We start from the raw sequence: 23,183 nt of genomic DNA, 5'->3' as shown, positions 1-23,183 counted from the left end.
CATAAAACTGATTTTCTTAAAAACTATGACAGCTACCGACATCAAATTTGGTATGCAGACTAGTTTAATAGACGCGCAGAAACTGGCTATTTAAAAATTTTGCCACGCCCACTTCCGCCCCCGCAAATCAAACAAAACTGATTTTATCAAAAACAAACAAAGCTAAAGTCACCAAATTTAGTATGTATACTGGTTTAGTATTCGCGCAGAGTATATATATTTTCATATTTTGCCACGCCCACTTCCGCCTCCATAATTAAGAAAAAACCGATTTTCTCCTGTAGTTTTTTGACTATCGCATTCAAATTCGGCAGACTAATTAATCTTATCTATTTCTACAAAACTACCAAATTTTATTGAAATCGGACTAGAAACATGCAAAATATGCGTATGAACGTATTTTACTACGCGGTCCACAAGGCCAGAATTGGCCGTTGGCTAGTAGCGGCGCTAGAGTGCTCGTGTGTTCGTAGAGTGAGCGAGATAGCACATACTATGAACCATGTAAAAACAATTTAATAGACATACATATGTACATTTGGTTTTCGAAATTTAAAAAAATTTGTTTCACCTGGTGTATGGTATACCCGAGTCGACGAGTCGACTTACTTGCTTCATTTTTTTTTCTCTCTCCTCCATCCAACGAATCAACTTGTCAGCCATTTTCAATGTGTGTTCCGTGTGTTTTCGGTGTGTTCGAATGGAAAAGCTTACGTTTGCTTTATCTAAAATGAAATCTGCTTAGCTAGCTAGCTGCTGCTTTGCTCCATCCATTGAATCTATCTCTTCTCCTCAACGAACTACACCTATCTCACGGATGCACCTGTTTGGATGTTTTGGTATGCTGATGTCTATGCAGAAGTTTCAGCATCTGGCCCAAATTGAAGTTCATTAATGCAATGGACCATTTTTTGGGGCGTATTTTTAGATTCATTCTTCTTTGGCCAAGTTATAAAAGACTCCAACTCGTCCATCTCGCCGTCTGTTGATGTGCGTGTTTTAATTGTGCAAACAATGCATAGTTTTTATGGAACGGCATTAAAGTTTACTATGGGCTAGTGGGAGGTTTACAATTGGCTAAATTTAGTCGACTTCCAGCTTGCACAATGCAAACAAAAACCAAAACATTGAAGTTGAGCAAAGAGAGCAGAGAGGAAGGAGAAGCAGAACAAAAAAAAAAAAAAAAACCAAAGAATTGTGTTTTGCAATTCTGGAAAAAAAAAAGTTTTGTAACCACAAATCAGGCGGTAAAAACTTCCTGGGCGGCCTTTTTTATTTTTTTTTTTTTGCCTGCCACGTGCCCCGTCCATAAATTCCGACACAGAAATTAAGTTGCTACAACCTACAACAGAGGCAGCAAACAAAAAGGGGCAACCAATCAATGGAAGTGCCTTCTGTTGCATAAATTAGTCGCTGCACGTGATCAAAATGGTCTAACTTTCAAGTACAGTTGCCGCATTAATGTTAAAGTTTGTCCCTACCATCTTTCATCTCTCTCTCTCTCTCTCTCTCGCTCTCCCTCTGCTGTCTCCTTCCCTTATTATAAGTCAATTTTTCAATTAGTAATTTCTACCACTTGAGCCCCTGGATATGTATCAAAAAAGTTTCTTCTACTAAATTGGCAAAGTGCACTCGAAAAGTTTGTTAATCATACGCCAAGTAAACCCAACCAAATTAGGCAACGACACCGAGCAGCATGAAAAGCGATGAAGTATGTGTGTATTATTTTTGTTTATTATTGAAATTGGTAAAATTATGCAACAAAATAATATAGTTCATTTCATATGTTTTAGTGCTTAATATTTCATACTTATGGACTAAATATGATGAAAATTTGGAAATGGAATGAAAATGGAATATTGTCATTTAAGAAATTAAAACTAATCTTTACCATGAACCTAACAGGCGAAGAGCACTTTCTTTTTTTTAAAAAGAAATAATTCTTTTTAACTTATGTTGATATTTTGCTAGTTAATCGATTGTTGCTTTTGTTGTTTTTGTTGTTTTTCGTCCATTTGTTTCTTGTTTACCATTTGCTCATTCGTCAAAGTTGTTGCAAAGCTTTCTAATTACAAATGTAAATCCCCTCCACATGGAACTGCAATGTGTGTATATGTACGTACATGTGTGTGTGTGTGTGTGTGTGTGTGCTCTGGTGTGAGTGTCCTGGACAGTTTGGGACTTTGTTTTTCGAAAAGTTCAGTCTCAGTGGGGAGTAGAAGTAGGTTTTTGGGGTACTTAACTGTGACTATGCTCTGGCTATGATAATTGTCATTGGCCGGACTGAATGGTGAGAATTGTGGGGCAAGGGGGATTTTTTAGCTGGTTGGGCGGTTTGACGGTTCCGGGGGTATTAGCTGGTAGATAACTAGATGGGTTTTGTGTGTTTAGATCCCCAGGAACACTCTCATGTTTTGGTAGTTGTCGCCTGCTGAGGCTTACAATGTCTGGTCTGTTTGTTTTCTGGTTTGGTTTTTTGGTCAAAGCACATACACACACACACACACACATTAACAAAAACACACGCACAGACAGAAAGAGGAAAAAATAAGCGGAAGTGTATTACACTTCAATTGCCTCAACTTTGGACTGAATCCAACAACTGTGAAAAACATATCAAGAAGAAGAAACAACAGCAAAAAACAAGAAGAAACCAAAGAAATTGTGCTGTATATGTTGAAATATATATTTCTATTTTGAAGTAAAATCTTGCCAAGATTCACGCACTTAATTAGACACGGGACCGCAGAATCGGTATGGAGAGAAGATTTTCTAAGGCTCCTCTAATTGCATTTGGCTGCCGACTTCAAACGTACGACCCCAATTTTTGATGCCTGTGCATTCTAAATTTAGAGCAACATTTTATACACTTGCTGGCTGTGTTTTTTTCGTGTTTTTTTTCTTTGCTGTTCTTCAGTTTTACATTTTCCGTTCTTAGTTTTCCGTGTGTGTTCTTTCTCTGTGTGTGCGTGTGTGTGTGTTGCAGCAGGTTGACCCAGCCGGCAATTTCTTGAAATTTATGTTCATTTAACTTCCCTATGACATCAAACTCGGCGTTCTGTTGAAGGCCAAACCCAAAAGTTCAATGCAATTTATCATTGGAGAGGATTCTGTGATTCCAAAAAGTCGCCCACAACACTTAAGAATTATTGGCATTGTGTGTGACTCTTGTTCTGTCTTCCTTTCGCTTTGTCTCTCTCTCTCTCTCTCTCTCCGGTCTATAAGTTGCAGTTGCACTTGAAGAGGTTACAAGGCAAGACACGAATTTGAAGCAAAAAGATCACAGCATGTTGCAATTGTTTTTGCAGATTTCAATCTGTTGAAATGGGTATGGAAGCTTTCAGAGTAGTTTGGTTAAGATTCTTATTGATAGATAGCGAGATTATGCAAATAAGCTAGAACCCAGTTAAGGTGGCTAGAAACTATTAAAGAAATACAAAGAACATTCTGCTCATTCTACAAAAGATTTCTTCACCAACTCCCATTAAAAAATGTTTCTACATTTTACACTTTTCGAAAGTGGAACAAATATTGCCAAATATTACTTGCCAGAATCTTATAAATATTTACATCTGTACATTAAAATTACACTTATTTACAAACATATCACCCACTTAAGAAAAAAGAAAAAGAATAAACAAATTTACTTACTTAAAGTTTACGTTAAAATCATCCTTAAGCTAAAATAAAAACTCTCAACTCTCATATTAGTATCGCAGCACGAAAAACATAAACTTAGAATGATCCTTATCGATTCTGTGAAAGTAATTTAGATTAAATTTAAGTTCCCAAATTCACAGGAAGATTCAAAAACAATTCGAAATAGCTTTCCAAAGAACCTAAAGCAGTTCAATTTATGAGTGTATAACATGTTTTCAATGTTAAAAAACTATTCACATGGATTTGAAAGCCGTAAAAAGAGTTTGAATGAAAATTCTTTACAACATTTTTCAGGGATTCCCCATTTTAATGTTTGCTTGTAATTGCCGATTGACTAAGAGTAATTAAGAGTACATGCAGTTCGTTAATCCAAAATTTAAATACTTTTAGTGATCTATGTATTTTAAATTTGGTTGCTTTTCCTTATTTGTTATTTTGTTTTGTTTTGGTCGTTCGAGTCAACTTCGTGATCGTCAGATGTAGACTTATCATCGATGGTAACATATTGCCATTCATTTTTATGGCTTCTTTTTGCTTGTTCTTTAATTGTCTGTTGAGGTGGATGCCTTATAAATCACATAGCATATATGCAAAAAAAAAAGAGCAAATTGCTTAACTTGGCCTACTTTTGTCGTTTCCACTCATAAACTCAACAAGTTCTGTTACTCTTGGTCCGTTTCCTCTCTCTCTTCTGCTCTCACGTGTTTGCAATTAAAATTTATGAAGCTATTGAACTCGCCAATTTTTGTTTAAATGAATGAATGAATATTTATATATGTGGGAGCCAAACGGGAATCGCTAGTTACGCTACGTTTTTATTGATTGACTGAACGAAGACATGTTGTCAAGTCTATATTCTGACATATTTTTTGATGACTTATTGGTAATTCCATTGAAAATTTGTTTACTCATTGCAAGCAGAACGAAATAGCAGGCAGACGCATATATGTATATTTAGTGGGAATATGTGTTTATGTCTGAAAGATGTCAGACATAACCAGGGTCAGAGGACTTGTGTCTGTGAGAACGATCAGAGACTATGTCTCTCTCTCTCTCTCTTTCTCTTTCTCACTCGTGCTCTCAGTTTTATAAATGTTTAGTTGGCTTCAAAGTTGCAAAGGCATAAGCAATATGTTGCATCAACGTCGACAACATGTTGCAGGGGCATTGGCAATGTGTTGCAGACTGATAAAAATTCAGTATTTAAGGTTAAATTTGAAATAGCTTAAGCCTAATAAGCTACTCAACTAACAAATTGTTTGTTTATAAATTTAATTTAAATGCTATTGCAGTAGATTTCTTTACTTAGATATTGTTATCAGAAAATTATTGATATAGTTAATAGGATGTTTTTAAATCTAATACAATTCGTGTAAGATCTTATGATTTCATTAGTATTCAAATGAGCGATAAATTTCCCTAATAGAGTAGTAAATTTTTGAACCGCTTTGAGCTAACTACATGTTGATGTTGGCAACATTGTTTCACTAACTATGGTTGGTTGGCAACATTGTCTGGTCACATTTGTTGCCAGCCAAGCCCATGTGAAAACCTGTCTGTCAAATGTTGCTAAACAAACCAGCTGTCAGCAGTCGGCAACAAAAAACAATTGCAGATGATGCTACCCCAAAAACAAAACGAACAAAGAAAACAAAACAAAACAAAAACCAAACGACAACGGCAACAACAATGAGTTTAAGTCAAAGCCGAAACCGAAGTCCCAATACTGTTGATGATCACGATCACGAATAACGATCGTCTGACCGATCGCTTCAGTTTGGCTTTATAGTCTTTACGTTTCAGTAGGCAACCAACTGTTGCTATTGTCAGATCGATGCGGGTGAAATTTGAGTCAGAGCCAATAACTTACGCGTCTTGACGAAGAAAAACTAAGAAAAGTTCGTAACAAAATACAATTTTCACATCGACATGTTTTTGCTAATTAAAGTGTTTGATCAATAAGATAATTGATTTAAATTTCTCTATAAATTGCTTTCAATTAATCGCTTGAAAAGTTTGCCACAAATGATTTCATGCAAATTTCTTTGCAAAAACGAAGAAATTGTTTAATTGTCTCAAGTGTCTCAATGTGTCTGTGTGTGTGTCTCTGTCTCTATAAATGATATCAATTAAACAAATTTAAAACAATTTTAAGTTTGAAAGTTTTTGTTTTTTTGGTTTGCTTTGCCATTGTTGCCTTGCTCTAATTGTGAAGTGTGCGACCTCAAGTAGCTGCAACTACTGACCGCTGACCATCAAATAAAACAACTTTAAGCTACTTCAAAATACAAAAGGTAAATGAAAATATTGACCTATCCTCTCTCTGCCCTTCTCCCTTGCAGTGTAGTGGCCCCTTCTGTTTTTTGTTTATCATTGAGAGATCTTTATCAATTTTCCGTAAAATTAACATTAAATCAACATAAACCATGCGTTGAGATCGAGACGAACGGTCGGGACGGTGGAAGGTGGAGTCGTCATCATAAAAAAGTAGTCAACACGCATGCCACACAAATTAGACACCCTGAAAACAACAGCAACAACAACACGAACTAATTATCATGACACAACTGTCAAACTGACAGACACGCCCCTTGTTAGCCTTCTTTCCCCCAACTACTCTTTCGATTCGATTCCCTTACTATGCAATGAGAGAATATAAGTATTAACCAAGTCATTTTTATGACCCTTCCGATCCCTTGTGGTGGTCCTTGTACTATTGTCCCTTTTGTTCCTTACTTGCCGCATAGTTCGTATCCGAACCTTTTGTGCTCACCTTTCACCTACATTCACCTACACACAAAAAAAAAAACCAACCAACAGATGCAAACACACACCCATACATACACACACACATACGTTTGTAGGTAATTTAGCCTTTTGTGGCAAGGCGTGTGCGGCCAAAAAGATAGGTTACGTGCCCATATTCCAGCTAAAAGCAGGGCACAGCTGTGTGGCAACAGTGGCGTAGCTCTCTCCCCATGGGGGGTTCTCTTTTTCTTTCGATAATTGAATAGAGAGTAAGAGTTTATTCTAAATGAAACTGTTGTTCTTCTATTCATTTTCACAAGGTTTCGTAATCGAATTTCATGGAATAAAAGATAGAATGTTTCTTTAAATTTATGTTTTCCTGACTTCAAAAACTTTTCACTTAAAAATAATAAATGTAAAAAGAACTGGAAATAAGTTCACCATTGCTTTCAAATGACTTCAATATACATGGACTATGAGGATACCAAAGAACTTACCAATTCATTGTATTACTTTTTTATTGACTGGTACAGAAATCCCTTCTCTGTGATGATTGAATGTCATTATTTTCACGATATTTTGTGCTTCTAAGCATGCATTCCAAATATGTTAGCCATGTTATTCTGGTACAGGCTCGCAATGCTTTCGATGCCATCCCTTTTTCATGAGATGCCTCTGGTTTCATGAATGATGAGGAAAATGCTTTATACATTTAATTTCATTTTCATTCTCATTTCAAACGCATTGTTCTCTACGCCCACAATGCGAACACACACTGTCACAAACACACACACACACACACACACACACACACACATACAAATATTTCACTCAATTTTATTGTCGTTCTAACTATTAACCATTGTATTTAGGCCTGAATAACATGAGAAGTTAACAATAAAAGCGCTCGACTCGAATTTACGAACAACAAATTACATAATTATTTGTTGTTTGTCGGTCTTGGCTTTTGTTATCAATTGGCTTATTAAACTTCAGTCAACCAACCACTTGTGTGGTTTCTATTTAAGCCACCCGCCGATATCGTTGCCAGCTAGATGCGACTTAATGAAGTTAAATTTATCAATGGCTAAGCGGCGATTCATCATTGACTTAAGACGGCAAATTGAGCGTTAAATCGCATTTGACTTCTTCGACCCGGCCAAAAAGGAGGAAAAATAAAGCGAAAAACTGTCAAACCAAGCGACTTTAGCCGTTTATTAATTTAACAACATGAATTTTGTTAGCCAAAAGCAAACATTGCATTTAATTTCTTGGTAAACTCATCTTAGATGAGGTGACAGATGGAAGGGGGGTATCTAGGCGGGGAGGGGGTTTTGGAGTTGGCGTCCATATGAGCTTACTTCATGACTATGCACAGCTGTCAGCTGCTGGCTAGACAGAATTAGGCTTTTCTTTTCGTTTTTTTTTTTGTCTCTCATTTTTTTTCTTTCATTGTTGTTGTTGTTGGTGGTGTCTAGCCAGATAAATGCTGCAAACCGCAGCGGCAACAACAACAGCAACTGCCAACGGCTGCCGCTGCTGCTGTTGCAACGGTTTTGGACTTTGGCCTAGAGGCAACTCTCTTGGTCTTGATGTTGGTGTTATTTTAGCTGAAGCTGCTCTTGATGATGAGTCATGTGATTGGAGTTGGAGCTGACATATTGTAGGCTTACAATTGGTGTGTCACACATCTATGGGTATATAAAGAATTAACAGAGTGATAAATGGTTTAAGTTTGAAAATTTCATTTGGAATAAAACCAACTTTGTGGGAAGTAAATAACTTAAGTGTTTCCAAAGTGAATCATCAATAAAGACAATGCAATGTACATAGGTAAAATGGTGGTAACGGTTTTAGCCACCAAATAAAACTAATGAATAATCCATATTAAAACAATTAAGCAAAAAAGGAAATTTATTTTTAATAAACAAAATCATCTTATAAATTCTATGAGGATCTTGTCTTAGACTACAGATTCTTTGGACATAGTTATTTCAGCTCAGAGATGGCAAAGAACCTGATAGGCAGAATTCTAAGGATCTTAGCAAAACTTTTCCTAAAACAAAATCCTTATTAGCAATAGAAATAAAGCTTTATGCTCCACTCCTCCGCCTCCTACTTTTCCTAACAATACTTTACAAATAATTCAAGGTGAAAGCAAGCATTTACCAATTCAAGGGATAATAATAACAATTTACTCGTTCATTTATAAACATTCTTGACCCATTCACCTAACTAATGCTAATACTAATTAAATCTAAGACCACCCACCCAACACCTCTGCTCTTCTTAGCCTGTTTCCATTCGTTTAACTAATTGGCAAAGACAATTTATGGCTTTGAAAACACTTTCCACACCTTTTTGCGCCACATGCCAAAAATAATTGGGCACAATTGAGCATTGACAGGGGAAATGAATGAGTGTGTGTGTTTGTGTCAGTTTCAGTGAGTGTGTGTGTGTGTGTGTGGTTAGTTGTGTCTCTTTGCAAATTGGACAAATGTGTTGCGGAAGTTGTTAGAGACAGAAACAAGGAGACCGAGACGAAGACAGAGAGGGAATTCCGTTGCCAATTGTTTTTCGTGTACAAATTTGTAGCAAAATCGAACGGACAGGCCAGAATTGACCGACTTTCCAGTTTGGCATTATGGCCCGACAAGTTGGTTTCTTCCCCCTTTCTCTCCCTCGTATTCTTTTGAAACGTTTTTTAGTGTTTCAAAAAAAAAAAAATGCATTTGATTTCTAAAAAAATAATAGAAAATTGTTCAAACAAACGAAAGAGAATTTTGTTTAAACAAAGGTTTTCGATATTGAAAAGTTCAGTAATATGTTATAGAAAATTGATCCTTTTTATTATAATCCGAATGTTTTTGTAACACGATAAAGTCTTCAATTGTAGGACTTATGATCATATGCTAATCGACAGTCCTAATGCCATTATCTTATGCTTAAAAGTTTCAGTCGAGATCTGAAGTATTAATATTTATATGCTAAATGAGAAATCCATAACTCTTAAATGACTGCTATGATTTATTCAGTTTGAAGCTTTATAAGTCCAAATTGTCCCGTTAACCCAACCGTAATTCAAAGGCTAAAAGCTAAAGTTAGAGTTCTCAGTTGCAGTTCCATCACGACATGACCTCAATTGAGTTAGTCGGATGCTGTTCGATGTGAGGACATCTTAAATCATTTCAATGCTACTTCGTTTTGATTATTCTTTTGTCAAGGTAACTCTTACCTTAGTAAGAGTTACTTATAACTGTATATATTTCTTCGATAATATCTCATAATTAAGTACCATCAATTCTTGCCATAAATTCTTTTAACTCTTCCTCCCTTAGTTGGAGCGTCTCTGACAGAAACGGCACGCGTTGCCCGTGACAATTCGACCGCATTAAATACAAATAAATTCATCAACAGAAACACAAGAGAAATAAAAAAAAACAAAATACATTTTCGTATCAAAAAGGTTCAAAGAACTTTTGCCGGCCAAATGTTGAACCGGTTTCATTATGTGTACGCACTTACACATGAGTCAGTGGAGTGCCAGTGGGTGCCCATATGGTCCACTCCACTCCAATCCATTGGAGGCACACACAGACACAATGGAGGAGCCGATTTGCAGCAGCAACCGCAGTCAAGGTCGTGCTTATTTGCGGTTTGCAAATCTCTCACTCTTTGTATCGGTTTCGGTTTCTGTTTGCCAAGGTTTAAGTTTTGTTTACGATCCCACCACCAAAACATCGCCTTTCTGTGGCCTGCTAATTGTGGGTCATCAATAAAATGGACCACACAAAGGACCGCATAAAGAACGGAAATGGGCGCTACAAATTAGCACGATTTGGATTTCCAACACACACACACACAGCATTCAATAACTTCTCGCCCTTATTCGATTTGTGTGTGGCCTCCCACCACACAAAAATTTCTTGACAAAAATAAACAAATTACTTGGATATTTTTCTCTTGTTAGAGGGTCCACAACTCTTTTGGTCGGCAAACTTCAGTCAACAATGCCGAAAGATCTTTTTGGTATTTGCGGTTCCCAAACCCATCAGGCTGAGAATTTGCCAATTTTACTTTAATTATATATGTATGTATGTATATAAACAGACGAAAATAGGTTGAGGAAGTTAGTTTTAGTTAACAATCAATTAAATAACTAGGAAGAACCCAAAACCAAACAGATATTTTGACGGTAGCACGAATATTAAATCAATAATTGCCCAATAAATATCAAAGGAGTTAACATTAAAAAAGAATTTTTTGTTAAAGATTTGCAAGATCAATAAAAATCTATTAAGTGGTTGCCATTTTTCTATGGAAATCATTGCCGATTGTTTCGGGATCGGCACTATCGTAGAATTGGATACTATAATCTTTAGATAACGACTACTTCTTGCTTTCAATAGTTTAACCAATTAGTGACTAATATTCTAATAGTAAGTCTTTGTTAATTAAATCTCCTCAATGTTCTTAATGGTTTAATTGAAAAGCTCGTGGGCGATTTAACAACCGTTTCCATGCATTTGCCATTCAATGGTCATCATTCTCTTGACTAAAACTCTTGGCACTATGCTGCTCAGTTGGCAGTCCACTCAATCAGTTTGAAGTGTACTCGACTCCCCATTCTCCTTGTGTAGTGAACATTAAATGTTAATCCTTGATTGCTTTCAATGGTCACTCGAAAAGGTTTCCCCCTAGTCTTCTCTGTCCTGACCACTCTCTCGTGATATCTCTGGGCCATTCATTAAGGAGCTGCTGCATTTTCAATCTGGGCAACGTGCCTTATCTTATATCTTTTATTGGTTTGCTTCTTATTGTTGTTTGCCACTTTGGTTTGCATTGTCGTATGATATATTTTTATTCTTTTTGTATAAATTGTTATTTCGCGATTTTTTTTCTTTTGGAACGTGCATTGCTTGAAATGGAGTCTTTTGATTGGAGAAGCGGCAATGCCGAGGAACAGAACGGAAATGTCAAAAAGCAGCATAAACACAAACATAAATCTCAATGATCATGTTGATGATGACGATTGGAATGATGATGACTATGATGATGATGAGACACAGTCGCATAGCCACCCACACCACATGTGCATCTCGATTTCGGATTTCGGTTGTGTCTTGTTGGTTGTGCAGCTGCATACGGGTTTCAATTTTCGCCTGTTTAGCATAAAATATTCGCCAGACATTTGACAAAATGCAATGCAGCGACCGCCTACATTCTGGATTTTCTGACACATTTTCTTCATAATTCAAAGGAAAAATTCAACGTTGAGTAATTCGCTTTTCCGCTCTCCTACATTTTGGCCAAGCTCCAAAACTATGAGTGTTTCGAGAATTTTTGATATCAAAGATTCGCGTGAAATGAATAGGTTAATGGAAATTATGTAGTTTTTTTTTTAGGTACGGATAAATTACTAAAAATATTCAAAAATTTCATCTAATTTAAAAGACTTTGCAACATTAATTTGACAAACTTTTTATGCATTTTTATGGGATGAATTGATGATAATTAAACACAATGATATAAAAGTAGTCTATAGTCATAATCTGATTAATCAATTAATAATCAATTAAATTGCAGTTTGCAGAATTATTTTCATTTGTAAGACAAAGGCAAACAAATTTATATAGAAATATCAAGTCGGACGTCATTCTGTTGAAGAAGAAGTATTTCCGTATATATACTTTTTATGGCCGGGAATATTTTCTTATATGAGCTATCAACATCTGGGCAAAATACGTTTTATTCTTGTTGTGGAGCCCTCGAAAATTGTTTACTCAATTTTCATGAGTTTTTTAAAGGAACAAATGTAAAAATTCAAAGATACAAATTATGTCGCAGGATAGAAAACTATAGGATTAATTGGAAATTATCTTATTTTCCTAACTTCCATAATTATAATCCATTGGAAATTCTTCTAGAAAGTGCGTATATAATACAACATTAACCTTATCATAATTAAACCGATATCCGTTTATAATGTCTACGGCTATCGTAATGGTTATGCATTAGTCGGTTGCACTCACCAAAGACAGTTCCTATGCGTTTTCCTTTTTGGCTTTTTCCATTTTCTCTTACGATCTGTCTGGCCATTTCTTTCTTTTGCTCGTTTTCTGATTAATTTTCCACAATTTGTTTTGCCAACACGTGAGATCTTTTTGCATTGAAATGAATTACACGCAATCAAAATATTGATTGAACACATTTAACAAGTTGTTGTACATACCATTCATTCGCCAAGTGGTATAGAAAGGGGCCAAGGGGGCAGGGAGTTGATTCAGAAAGGGGTTTGGTTAAAATTCTCATGAAATTAACAAGGAAGAAAGTCCATTGGGCATGCGTGCCAAGTATGTAACCAACTTGGTCACGCATTTTGCGACCATAAATCTTCTGGCAAAGGCGTTGAAAAATTATATGAAAAATGGCAACACTTGTGAAACTCCAGCTCCAACTTCAGCTGCAGTTCAACTCTGAGCCCGAGTTTCAGCCTGAGACTGAGGCTGAGTCTGAGTCTGGGTTGGAAACTGGGTAGGGCCTACAAACAACAAAGTCAGACAACTTAAGGCGCCATTCCCACTATTGTTATACTTTAGGCTTAAGTCAAAGGCATATTTCTTTATTTTTTTTGCGCATAGCCTTCCGTTTATGACTTCATTAGCAGTCAACAAGTTAAAGAGCAGAAAGAAAGAAAAATCAGTGTTTAGGCAATTAGCCACGCTTCATTTGCCGAGTGAAAATAAAAAAAATCAGTTTCTCTCTGCACTTAAGAGTAGGCATTCATTAAGATTGACAGGAAATCATAAAATATAATTTGAGGCCTTGTGATTTGAGAATGTTTAGCTAATTGAGACACTTTTTCCCTCCCTATTCCCCCCCTTCCTGCTCGTTAGACATACATACATATGTGAAAGAGATGTGTGGAAATGTTGTGCGGGCAGGGAGTGAAACTGAAAATGATCAAACTAATTTGTTAGTTTGTAATTGGATACCATACTATAAATATTTCATTATTTCTCTACTGGGAAATCGATGATAAGCTTAACTAACTCAATTATATTTGATTTAAATCCTAACAGGGTTTTGTTTTTCGATATCCAAAAAGGTCGTTGAACTTGTAAACTTAAACTTTAAACTAAGTTTGGGACAAGTTATAGTAGAACTTTATTTACTGTTCCTATTATTGAAATATCTTTTAGCAGTAGCTTAATATAGGTTCCTTGCTCAGTTATACCTAAATGAATCCTCAAATGTAAAATTTTCTTGCTTAACATATTCTTCATTTAGTAGGATACAATTCTAAACTAAAGTTAAATGATAATCGGATAATCAAATGGAAAAATAAACATCTGTCTTCATTACAGACCAATTCACATTGAAAATACATGTTCGTTCTTCCTCAAACATAAATAAATTACATATATCTTTATTAAATATAACATTTATGCAAAATTAAGCTTAGCTATTTTCATATTTAGACTCTTGAGTATATACATACATAGTATGATATTTTCTTCTAATTATGCAGTTGTATTTGGTATGCAAGTGACTATTTTGGTAATACTCTGCATAAATTTTCAAAATTTTACTTTATTTTATCATTTGTATTATTAATGAAAATTAGTTGACTCCATTAGTCGTCACCCGGCAAACTCTGCTCTACCATAAATTCTAATTAAATGTACAAGGCACTTTTCTCTCTGTCTCTCTGTCTCTCTCACTCGCTCTCTCTCTCTTTCTATCTCTCTTTTTGCCTGTCTCTGTAACCTCTGTTTGAAATATTTAGCAAATATTTGTCAGTTGGGCAAGTTGACAGGACCAAAAACCACAAAACCAAAGGCACAGAATATAGTACAAATTATGTTCAGATGCAAGTCATACGAATAGAATTTCCTGATATTTGCCTGCCTTTCTACTAGGTACATACTTACCTATATATACATACATACATACATACATATACGTATGTATATATATAGATAAATGTGCATGCATCTCTCTACTGACTACACGATGTTAATATTGACATGACAAATAAATTGGCCCGGGTAGAGAGTTCAGGGGGAGAAATATCTGCTGTGTATCTGGTTAGAGGTAGGAGGCAAGTCAACCAACTAACCAACCCGCCAGGCAAACAAACCTCAAAATAGTTTGGCAAAATTATGCATTAATGTCGGGCAGAAGAGAGTGAGAGAGCGGGGGGGGATTGGAGCCTACATACGTGCAAATAATGCAGTTAAATTGTTGTTTTGGGCCATGCAGAGGTTGAAGCCAAGAGCATCCAATGGCTAATTTTGTCGAGAGTTCGAGCAAAGCTATGCAAAACGTTGAAGGTGGAGCACATACACCAACCAACCATCATGATGACGACAGGTGCCAAAGGGCATTCATTTGAGTGCAATTGTCGGTGCGTGAGAGTGTATGAGTATGAGTATGTGCGTGTGTTTCTAGATTTCGGTTTTGCCGGATCTCTTGGCCCCATTGACAACTCTGACTGTGGACAATTGTTAATTGCATTTCGCCAGTTGTCAACATGACCAGGCAAATTTGCAAACATTTTTTATTGTGCATTTCCTCCCTTTTAATTTTTCCGGCTATTAAAACGGCATTTTAGTTTGCTAGTTTCTGAACTAGTTTCTTTTAAAATTCATTACATTAGGGTTTTCGTATGGAACGCATGGAAATACACTTTCTATTAAAATTTAATGTAATTTATCGTCGGGGTCGTACCATCATTTGTGCAAATGTAAGGGATACCTTATAATTGAAGTCTGAAAATGAACCCCAAGTGATGCCACGTTGGTTGGGAGCAATACCGCTTTCAAAATAATTTCCATTTAAGTTACTCAACCTGAAAATATTGTTCATAAAAGTTCTGATGATTTAAAGATGTAAAATGTTTTGTTACCATGCTCTTTCATTCTTTTTGATGAACTTGAACCACCATCCACCCAGGTCATTGCCAGGTGCACGGTTTACAGGATCTCGACCTATGGCAGTAAAATTTAGACCTACATGAAAGGTCAATGAATCGCCAGCAGTTCCTTTGTATTCACCAACCGAAAGAAGATTATAACTCGCCTGTTCGTTATCAATTTTGAAATTATCATAGCGGGCATAGCCTGTTGATCCAATAACATCTTTAACTAAGATCAATAACTCGTGGCGGCCTGTCCTTAGCAAGGAGTACAAGTTATCGAGGCCAATATGAAAATCTCCACCATTTGGATCACCAAATCCATTCTTGTACTCATTCCAATGCCTACTAAAACTGACATTTCTACTAACACGTCTTAGTATTACAGTCCAATCGGAAATAGGTCGGACGAAAGGCGCGGAGAAAGATGGATTACCTGGAACCTGGATCCGTCGAGTGCCATCGATGTAGATAACCGAATCTGGCACATCTTCGCCTTCATTCTCGTATTTTGACACCTGTTTGTTCTTTTCGTCCAAAAGAGCCCTTAAATTAAGGATATGATCATTCTTAGCCTTCAACATGTAAATCATATTCTCCTTTAAGGTGTTGATTGTCTCATCCTTAGCATTAAGTAATGCCGATTTGTTTCCTTTATTGGCTTTTAAATCATGGAGTTCCTTCTTTAATTTATTAATTTCGTCATCCTTTGCATTTATTAAGGCGTTTTGTGCACTTGATTTCCTGCTTATTTGACTTTTCAAATCCCTGATTTGAGCTTCCCTATTGGCAAGTTTCATATTGGTTTCCATACTATTTCTATTCTGTAGGCTGAATTTAGCTTCGCAAATTTGCAACTTTTTTATATGCTCCTTGAGTTTAACGTCACAACTTCCTAACTCCATTTTAAAGTTATTATTATTCTTATCTATCCCACCGATGATTCTTTTTAAGGCATTCTTTTGTAAGGGCTTCTCTGTGTGATTCTTTGTTGAAGGCTCGTCTTCATAACAATAATTAGCGCAACTATTCTTATTAATTGTATTCTAGAATAAATATTCTTGCTTGAAAGATATTCATCTAAATTCAGTCAGAGACTCTCACCGAATTGTTGGCTATAATGTGATTCTTCGTTGAAGGCTCGCCTTTATAACAATGATTAACGCATCTATTCTTATCACTTGTATCCTAGAATAAATATTCTTGTTTGAAAGATATTCATCTAAATTTAGTCAGAGACTCTCACCGAATTTTTTGCTATAATGCCCACAAAATCGGCAACCTGTAAAAGAAATACAACTATAATTAGTTTAAACAGTTCTCTCATTTTTTGTTTGTTTTATCTTGCACTACTTGAAATGAAACTAAATCTTTCCATTTTTTTGACTTTATATAGCTCTGTGGATTTCAGGGGTGGACTCTCATTTCAAAATAAATCATTTGTATAACTGTTTAAATGTTTAAGTTTATACAAATAAACATTAAATAGTCTTAATAACATTTAAAATAAATAATGAAATCAATGGATGTCAGTAATCAGTAATCAAATAGAAATCGCTCTTTAGTAATTCACATACTTTATCCAAACCAGTATTAGTCCGCTCCTGAGCTAATAATACCTAAGATTATTGGATTATTCATGGAAGAAATATTATATTAGCTTGGCTAATAAATAAAGAATGTTACAAGTTGCCTGTGAATTGATTGACGATTTCATGGTAACTATATTTCGATATTATATGACAACCGTTTCCCGATTTTGTATATCTAACATGTCTTACAAACCCTTCAAACGTCATTCTCACTAAGATCATTTCATAGGTGACATATGTATAAAACTAACGAAAACTAGCTGAGAATTATAAGTGAATGCAGTTCGCAATACGATTCTGTGCCGAAGAGAAGTATCTCTTATATACTTGGATCGCAATCGCCTGACCCAGTTTATAATACTCTATACGAGGGTATAAAAACTGAAACACATTCTGAAACATCACTCAATTTGTTAAATTTATCTCTCTTGTTGCCATGAAAAAATGAAACTGTCAACTAGAAATTCTTTGCATAACGAATTGCAAATGCACTATAAAGTCAGTCTGGAACTTTAAAGCTTTCCTAGGTATTATCAGTCTAAGTAACTAAGTAGCTTAAAAATGTTAAACAAACTATTTTTAAATTCAACTTGGGTTCAATTTACACTTACATTTTGGCTAAAATTTTTGACAAAGTCATGTGACCTGTGTCTAGTTAAAGAATAAAAGTGACATGCAACGCCCACGTAACAACTGCAATTGCCACTGCAGCAAGTTGATAAAAAAATAGCGAAAAACTTCACGCAAACATGTTGCTGGCATTAAAGGCAATTGCCTATACATACAGATGTATCTGTATATATTTGTATATATACTTTATTTGTAGTCTCAGTTTTTGCTGCTGTTGTTGTTGTTGACGCTGCTGCGTGTTCAAGAGGAATGCCCAGGTTCATAGTCAGGCTTCTGGCCTGGCCTGGCACATTGTCGCTGGACAGGTCCCAGACATGTTAACAGCAGCGCCAGCAACAACATCACAACTGCCAAGTGTCAAAGTCAAATATGCAAAAAAGGTAGAACCAGCGAGAGAGAGAGAGAGAGCAGGAGAGATGAAAAGATATGTAGACCAAGTTAAATGTTGACAGTTGAGAAATGTAAGCTTCAAGGATGTAGCCAAAACGTATTGGCCATGACATACGGCTTGGGAATTTCAGTTTCTCTCTCTCTCTCTCTCTCTATCTGGGACTAGTCTTCTTCATCTCAAATGGTATTATTTGACAGGATTGCGTGCCAAAAAGGTAGAACAGGAAACGAAGATGACGATGACCATGACGATGATGTTGATGGCTAGTAGTAAACATTGCTAATGCAAAGCAAGAATACATTCAATAGGGTTTATTTTTTGTGTTTTGCCTAAAACAAGTTTTGCATTTTAGGACCTTTAAAGTCTAACCAACTGCAATTGCCGCCTCATTGCGAAATAGTACCTGAAAATAAAGTGGGTCGCCAAACCATACAAAAAGGTTTCCTGACTTTTCTGTAAGATTGAGCAATATTTCTTCACAAACAAACAAAAGAAACAAATTGACGTTTTGCATTTGCATTTTTCAAGCGCCAGCTACAGGGATTCAACTTTTGGTTTTTGTTTATTTTTTTGGTTCGCCTACATACATACATACTGATATACACTTGGAAAAAATTTAGATAGAATGGCTAAAAGGAACTTTAATTAAAGTTGAACTAACTAGGGGAAATCAATTATCAATAGGCCCTTCTCATTCATTAACTTTTCTGTAGTCATAGACATCTTTGTATGTATAAGGTATTGACTAGAGACTTTAGATGGTTCAATGTTTGTTTTTGGACTATTTAGGAGTTATTAGTTTTACACAATTTCCTGGTTATATCTCAAAAGTGTTAGCCGTGTGTAAATCATAGTTTCGAGAGCTTAGTGGAACATTATAGGGTATTTATTGATCGTGCTAACGCTAATCTAAGGAACTTGAATGGAAATAAGACTACTAATTTTGGAAATCTAAAAGTCTTTTTTCCAAGTGTAAATATGTGTAATTATAGGGAGTGTCGGCCCATAGTAAATAGCAAAATATATCACGAAGTATGTATTTGCAATATATACTTACATATATGTTCCTTAGGCGTCGGCGTTTTTGTTTTTGTTTGCCATATTTAATTGCACTGTCAAAATGCGTTAGGCGTTTTATCTCTACATCTTTTCCATTCATTCGCTCTATAGAGGACTCCACCTTCTTCTAGGTTTGTCATTTTGTCAGCGAAACATTTAATTATAGGCTACATTAAACACTGACTGGCTGGCTGGCTGACGAAGTGACTCCATCATATTGCTGTTGTTATGCATAATAAACTTACGCATGCAAAATTAATAAAAATTTACCACGCATTTCGCACCAAAATTTCATTTGCTTGATAGAATTTTTAAATAACTTTTTTTAACGAGATTGCAAAAGGTCGAAACTTAATTTTGTTTGTGTCGTTATTTGTATACCCTCGATAGATTATGATTGTGATAGACTTCTTTTTCTACCGTCTATCATATCACTTTTACCGATTCATATCACTTCATATGTGGGAACTTCTACGGTCTAATGCTAGTTACAGTCTATATGTATATCAGACTACAATCTATCAGGTCTAAATGTATATACCCCTGACAGTGAGAGCATTAAAATGATTGGAAGAAAAAATTGGCTATTTTGCGTGTAAATAAATACCATAAATGAAATTTGCATAAATTAAATTTATTATAAAATTCTGTGTGTATGCGAGTGTGTGTTTGTGTGTTTGTTTGTTGGTATGTGTGCTTATTTGTTGACAATTTAATTATATATTAAAGTTAAATGATATTGTTTGTTAGCGCAGTTGTTTTTCTTAATTATTATGACGAATAATTTTGATTTTAATCAATGGACTTTTGAAAGCTAATTTACCACAGGCTAAATCAAATTGAACTAGACCGAATTCAGTAAACAATAATTTACAGCCAACTTCATATAGTTTCTACTATAGGCCATCAGTCAGTGGTAGAGAAATGGGATTGAGTTTAGAATTCATATTAGAAGTAAAAACAAACCGCATCAGAAATCATCTTTTCATTACTGACACACGTGCCATTTGGAAGTTTCTTTTGATGAACATGTCACATGTCAGTTACCCCAGAAACCATTATCATCCCATCGAATCATCATTTACCTGGCTAATCAATTTTCAGCTCAAAAAAATTGTGTACTTAAAATGTACTAAGCGAATATGAATATATATGCATACATGTGTACCCATCTTCCTATAATGGCACCTATATAGTATTTACGATGCTCATAAATAAAATAACAAACAGGGAATTGGAGAGAAAGAGAGAGAGAGAGATCCACCGACCACAAAAATGCCTTTTTGATACGTGTGAGGCATAAAATTTGGTTAAAAAATAAAATTCTTTCTCCTACTGTGGAGTGAGGGGAAGTGGTATCTTCTCACGTAGCCAAGCCGTGATATTTTGACAATACAGGGTGGACCATTTTGAATTTTTAAAAATGAGAGTACAAAACAACGTTGACGGCGGTTTGAAAATGTTTAATTTACTCTAAGCAAAAGTAGTTACGAATTAGGCATTCATTCAGTTATTTCAAGTTAATCTTACTAAATACTTTTGAAAGTTAAGTTAAGTTAAGTTTTCCACTTACTGATACCTACTATTATATAATTATTCTACACGTTGACTTCTCAAATTTAGCAGTTGTATTTGTTATTGCTTTATTTTAAATCGAAACTTAAAATCAACTAAATGCTAGAGAGCGAAACTGAGAAAAACTGATCTTAGGAAACGTTTTAAAATTAATTTTCCCTTTATTCATAGTACGTCATAATTTTGCTTGGTAAGAAACAATATTTCATTTAAGTATCCATTCTAACTACAAGAGGCATAATTATCACAATCGTCAATCTTTAGTAAGTTATTAGATTGTAATGTAAATACGATTTAGTTTCTCTCTCTGTCATTCAAGGCAGATTCAAATACCATATTTATGAAACATTTTCAACATTTTCTAATGCCCATTTCCACATTTTAATTAACCAATAGTTTGATTTCAAATGTTCAAGAGTTAAACCGCACTGTATATGAAAATTTGATATTTTTCTATTAATTTATATGTATGTATGTATGTTTGTCTATACTATTTGTCAATGGATTTGCCATTTCCGTTCCCAGACCCTGTACTGAAAATGAAGCCAAGCATGAATTTCAGAATTTTTCGCCATGCGCATGGAAAGCGTTTTTCCACCAAGCGTTCATTTTAAATAAATAAAACAACAATATAGAATATAGCAAATAGCAACAAAAAGACCAACAATGAGTGGGAAAGAGGTGAGGGAGAGGACGAGAGGGGTAGATTGAAAAAAGTTTTAAATAAACAAATAGTCTGGGCAAGCAAATGAAATATTGAAACTAAACAAACCGAAGTCAGGGCGAACGAACAGGTGTCAACGTCATAGCCGCTGTCATCGAGTCGAGTTTCAGGTGACAACGTTTTATTTGCATTTCATTTATCTACCTGTGTGTGTGTTTGTACCTGACCACTTGCTGGTTTTTTCTATCTCTCGCTCTTTGTTTTCTGCAGGTGTCCCAGACAACAATTAGAATTCGAAATCAATCAATTGATTTTGGTTAAATGATCAACTATTTCAATTGTTGTCGGCGGTTGAACTTGACACTCGACCAAATTAGGGGGTTCCAAACCGTTAGTTACATTAGGCCAAATGGAGATACAAAGAAACAGAATAAAGCGAGTTGCCGGGGAGAGTGTACATAGTTAATTTTTGAAAATGCTTCTTTGATGATTCAGCGCTCGTTGCATTCTAACCAAGCCTAATGAGTTGGTAATGTGACTTGAAACCATTTTATACGCCATACAAAGGTAAACGGAAGTCATGAAATGAAAGCCGAAATTATACATTGGCTTAGATGGGAACAAAACAGATAATTTTCGTATGTGGGCAAACCAATTGGGTTAAGTGATTTTGACAAATTTGTGTGTGTTGACAAATGAGTTAATTAAATAGTTAAGACTGAAATACTAAAAATTTTCAAGATTCTTATCAAGAGTTTAGGCTTAACGGGTTCGGATAGTCGCTTCATGATTAATAATGTTTCTTGTAGAATAATTTTAGCATACTTCCTTTAGTAAAAAATTGCCATAAGAGTTATGGGGGAAATAATGAAAAGAATTAAGATTTTCCTTCTATTCAAAACAAAAGTTGTCCTCTATTCATAAACCTTTTTAATAATTCAATTTCTATTGTCAAATGTCTATTTTAAATTTACTATTTTGTGCCCTTCTTTCTGATATCAAACAAATCTCCTTGCTTTATTTCTTAAATCTCTTCCCTTATAATTCTTAATTTCAGTTTTTATAATTTATAGCTCTTACCCTTTCTGTAACATAGATTAAATATTGTAAATTCCATTTAAATCTCGATCCCTTTCCATTTTCAAATTTAATTACAATCACTCCATACTATTATTTTATTCTGTTTGGCCCATTTATTTTGCTTTGTATCTATGGTGTTTTAATAATTACAAAATGAAAATTGCCTGCCCGAAGGCTTTGCTTTTTTACATACCAGTCACAAACAGAGCACCAAAAGAAGATACAGGCAGGAGAAAAAAATACAAAAAGGGAAAAAAGAATATTTGCAATTCCATTTATGAGTTTGCTATGCGCGTTAAATCAAAGCTCTAGCATCTATTCATATGTCGAATGCATCTATTTCAATGTGTTTCTGGCTTAAACAAAGCCCAATGCATAAATAACTAACAAAAAATAGACAGAGGAAGATAGAGGAGAATATAAAAAATGGAGGGAAAACTGGTAAATCTCCGACAAAGTAGCGCCAAAAAAGTACAAAAAATAAAACCATACACACACTCCGTATCTAACAGATACACGCGCCATAAACTATGAAAAAACGTATGGCTCCGTTTCATGCTCGTCCGTACGCACTTGCTGCCGATAGATGAGCATGGCCATAAAATATCAATTTCGTTTTTACATGAAACAAAAATAAGAAAAATATATGTATGACAAAAAGAGAGAAGCAAAATCGAATGCAAACTTATGAGTTTCTCCACATGGCCATGGCTATCTATTCACGAATGTGTGTCTAGGTATAGGCAAGAGGTGTAGGAAGAAAAATGTTCAACATGATAAAATATCGAAATAAAATGTAAAAAAGAATAATTGAAAAATGTATTGCAGTAAAAATGAAGCAGCAAAATACGAATTTCAACCATA

The 23,183-nt window shown here is 35.2% G+C and overlaps 2 protein-coding genes across 3 annotated transcripts in view; one reads left to right on the top strand and one right to left on the bottom strand.

Moving 5' to 3' along the window:
* sick (sickie) overlaps positions 1–23,183 on the top strand; it is a 203,063-nt gene that overhangs the window by 68,804 nt on the left and 111,076 nt on the right. The gene's annotated exons all lie outside the window — the stretch shown is intronic.
* On the bottom strand, positions 15,124–16,666 carry LOC137580575 (fibroleukin-like). Its single transcript, XM_068294670.1, has 4 exons — positions 16,575–16,666; positions 16,433–16,516; positions 15,320–16,374; positions 15,124–15,262 (listed from the first exon to the last, which is right to left on the bottom strand). Exons 1-4 carry the CDS (start codon positions 16,653–16,655, stop codon positions 15,124–15,126), a joined length of 1,359 nt encoding a protein of 452 aa, XP_068150771.1. The 5' UTR covers positions 16,656–16,666.

This window comes from Drosophila tropicalis, unplaced genomic scaffold, assembly GCF_018151085.1.
Source record: "Drosophila tropicalis isolate 14030-0801.00 unplaced genomic scaffold, ASM1815108v1 contig_845, whole genome shotgun sequence".
NCBI classification, from domain to species: domain Eukaryota; kingdom Metazoa; phylum Arthropoda; class Insecta; order Diptera; family Drosophilidae; genus Drosophila; species Drosophila tropicalis.
This window is presented reverse-complemented; position numbering and strand designations above follow the sequence as displayed.

Coding starts and splice junctions, on each gene's coding strand:
- LOC137580575 (XM_068294670.1), bottom strand. CDS start 16,655: ATGAGAGAACTGTTTAAACTAATTATAGTTGTATTTCTTTTACAGGTT. Junction 16,375..16,432: donor ACATTATAGCCAACAATTCG/GTGAGAGTCTCT, acceptor TATTTATTCTAG/AATACAATTAATAAGAATAG. Junction 15,263..15,319: donor AAAAAGAATGAAAGAGCATG/GTAACAAAACAT, acceptor CAATATTTTCAG/GTTGAGTAACTTAAATGGAA.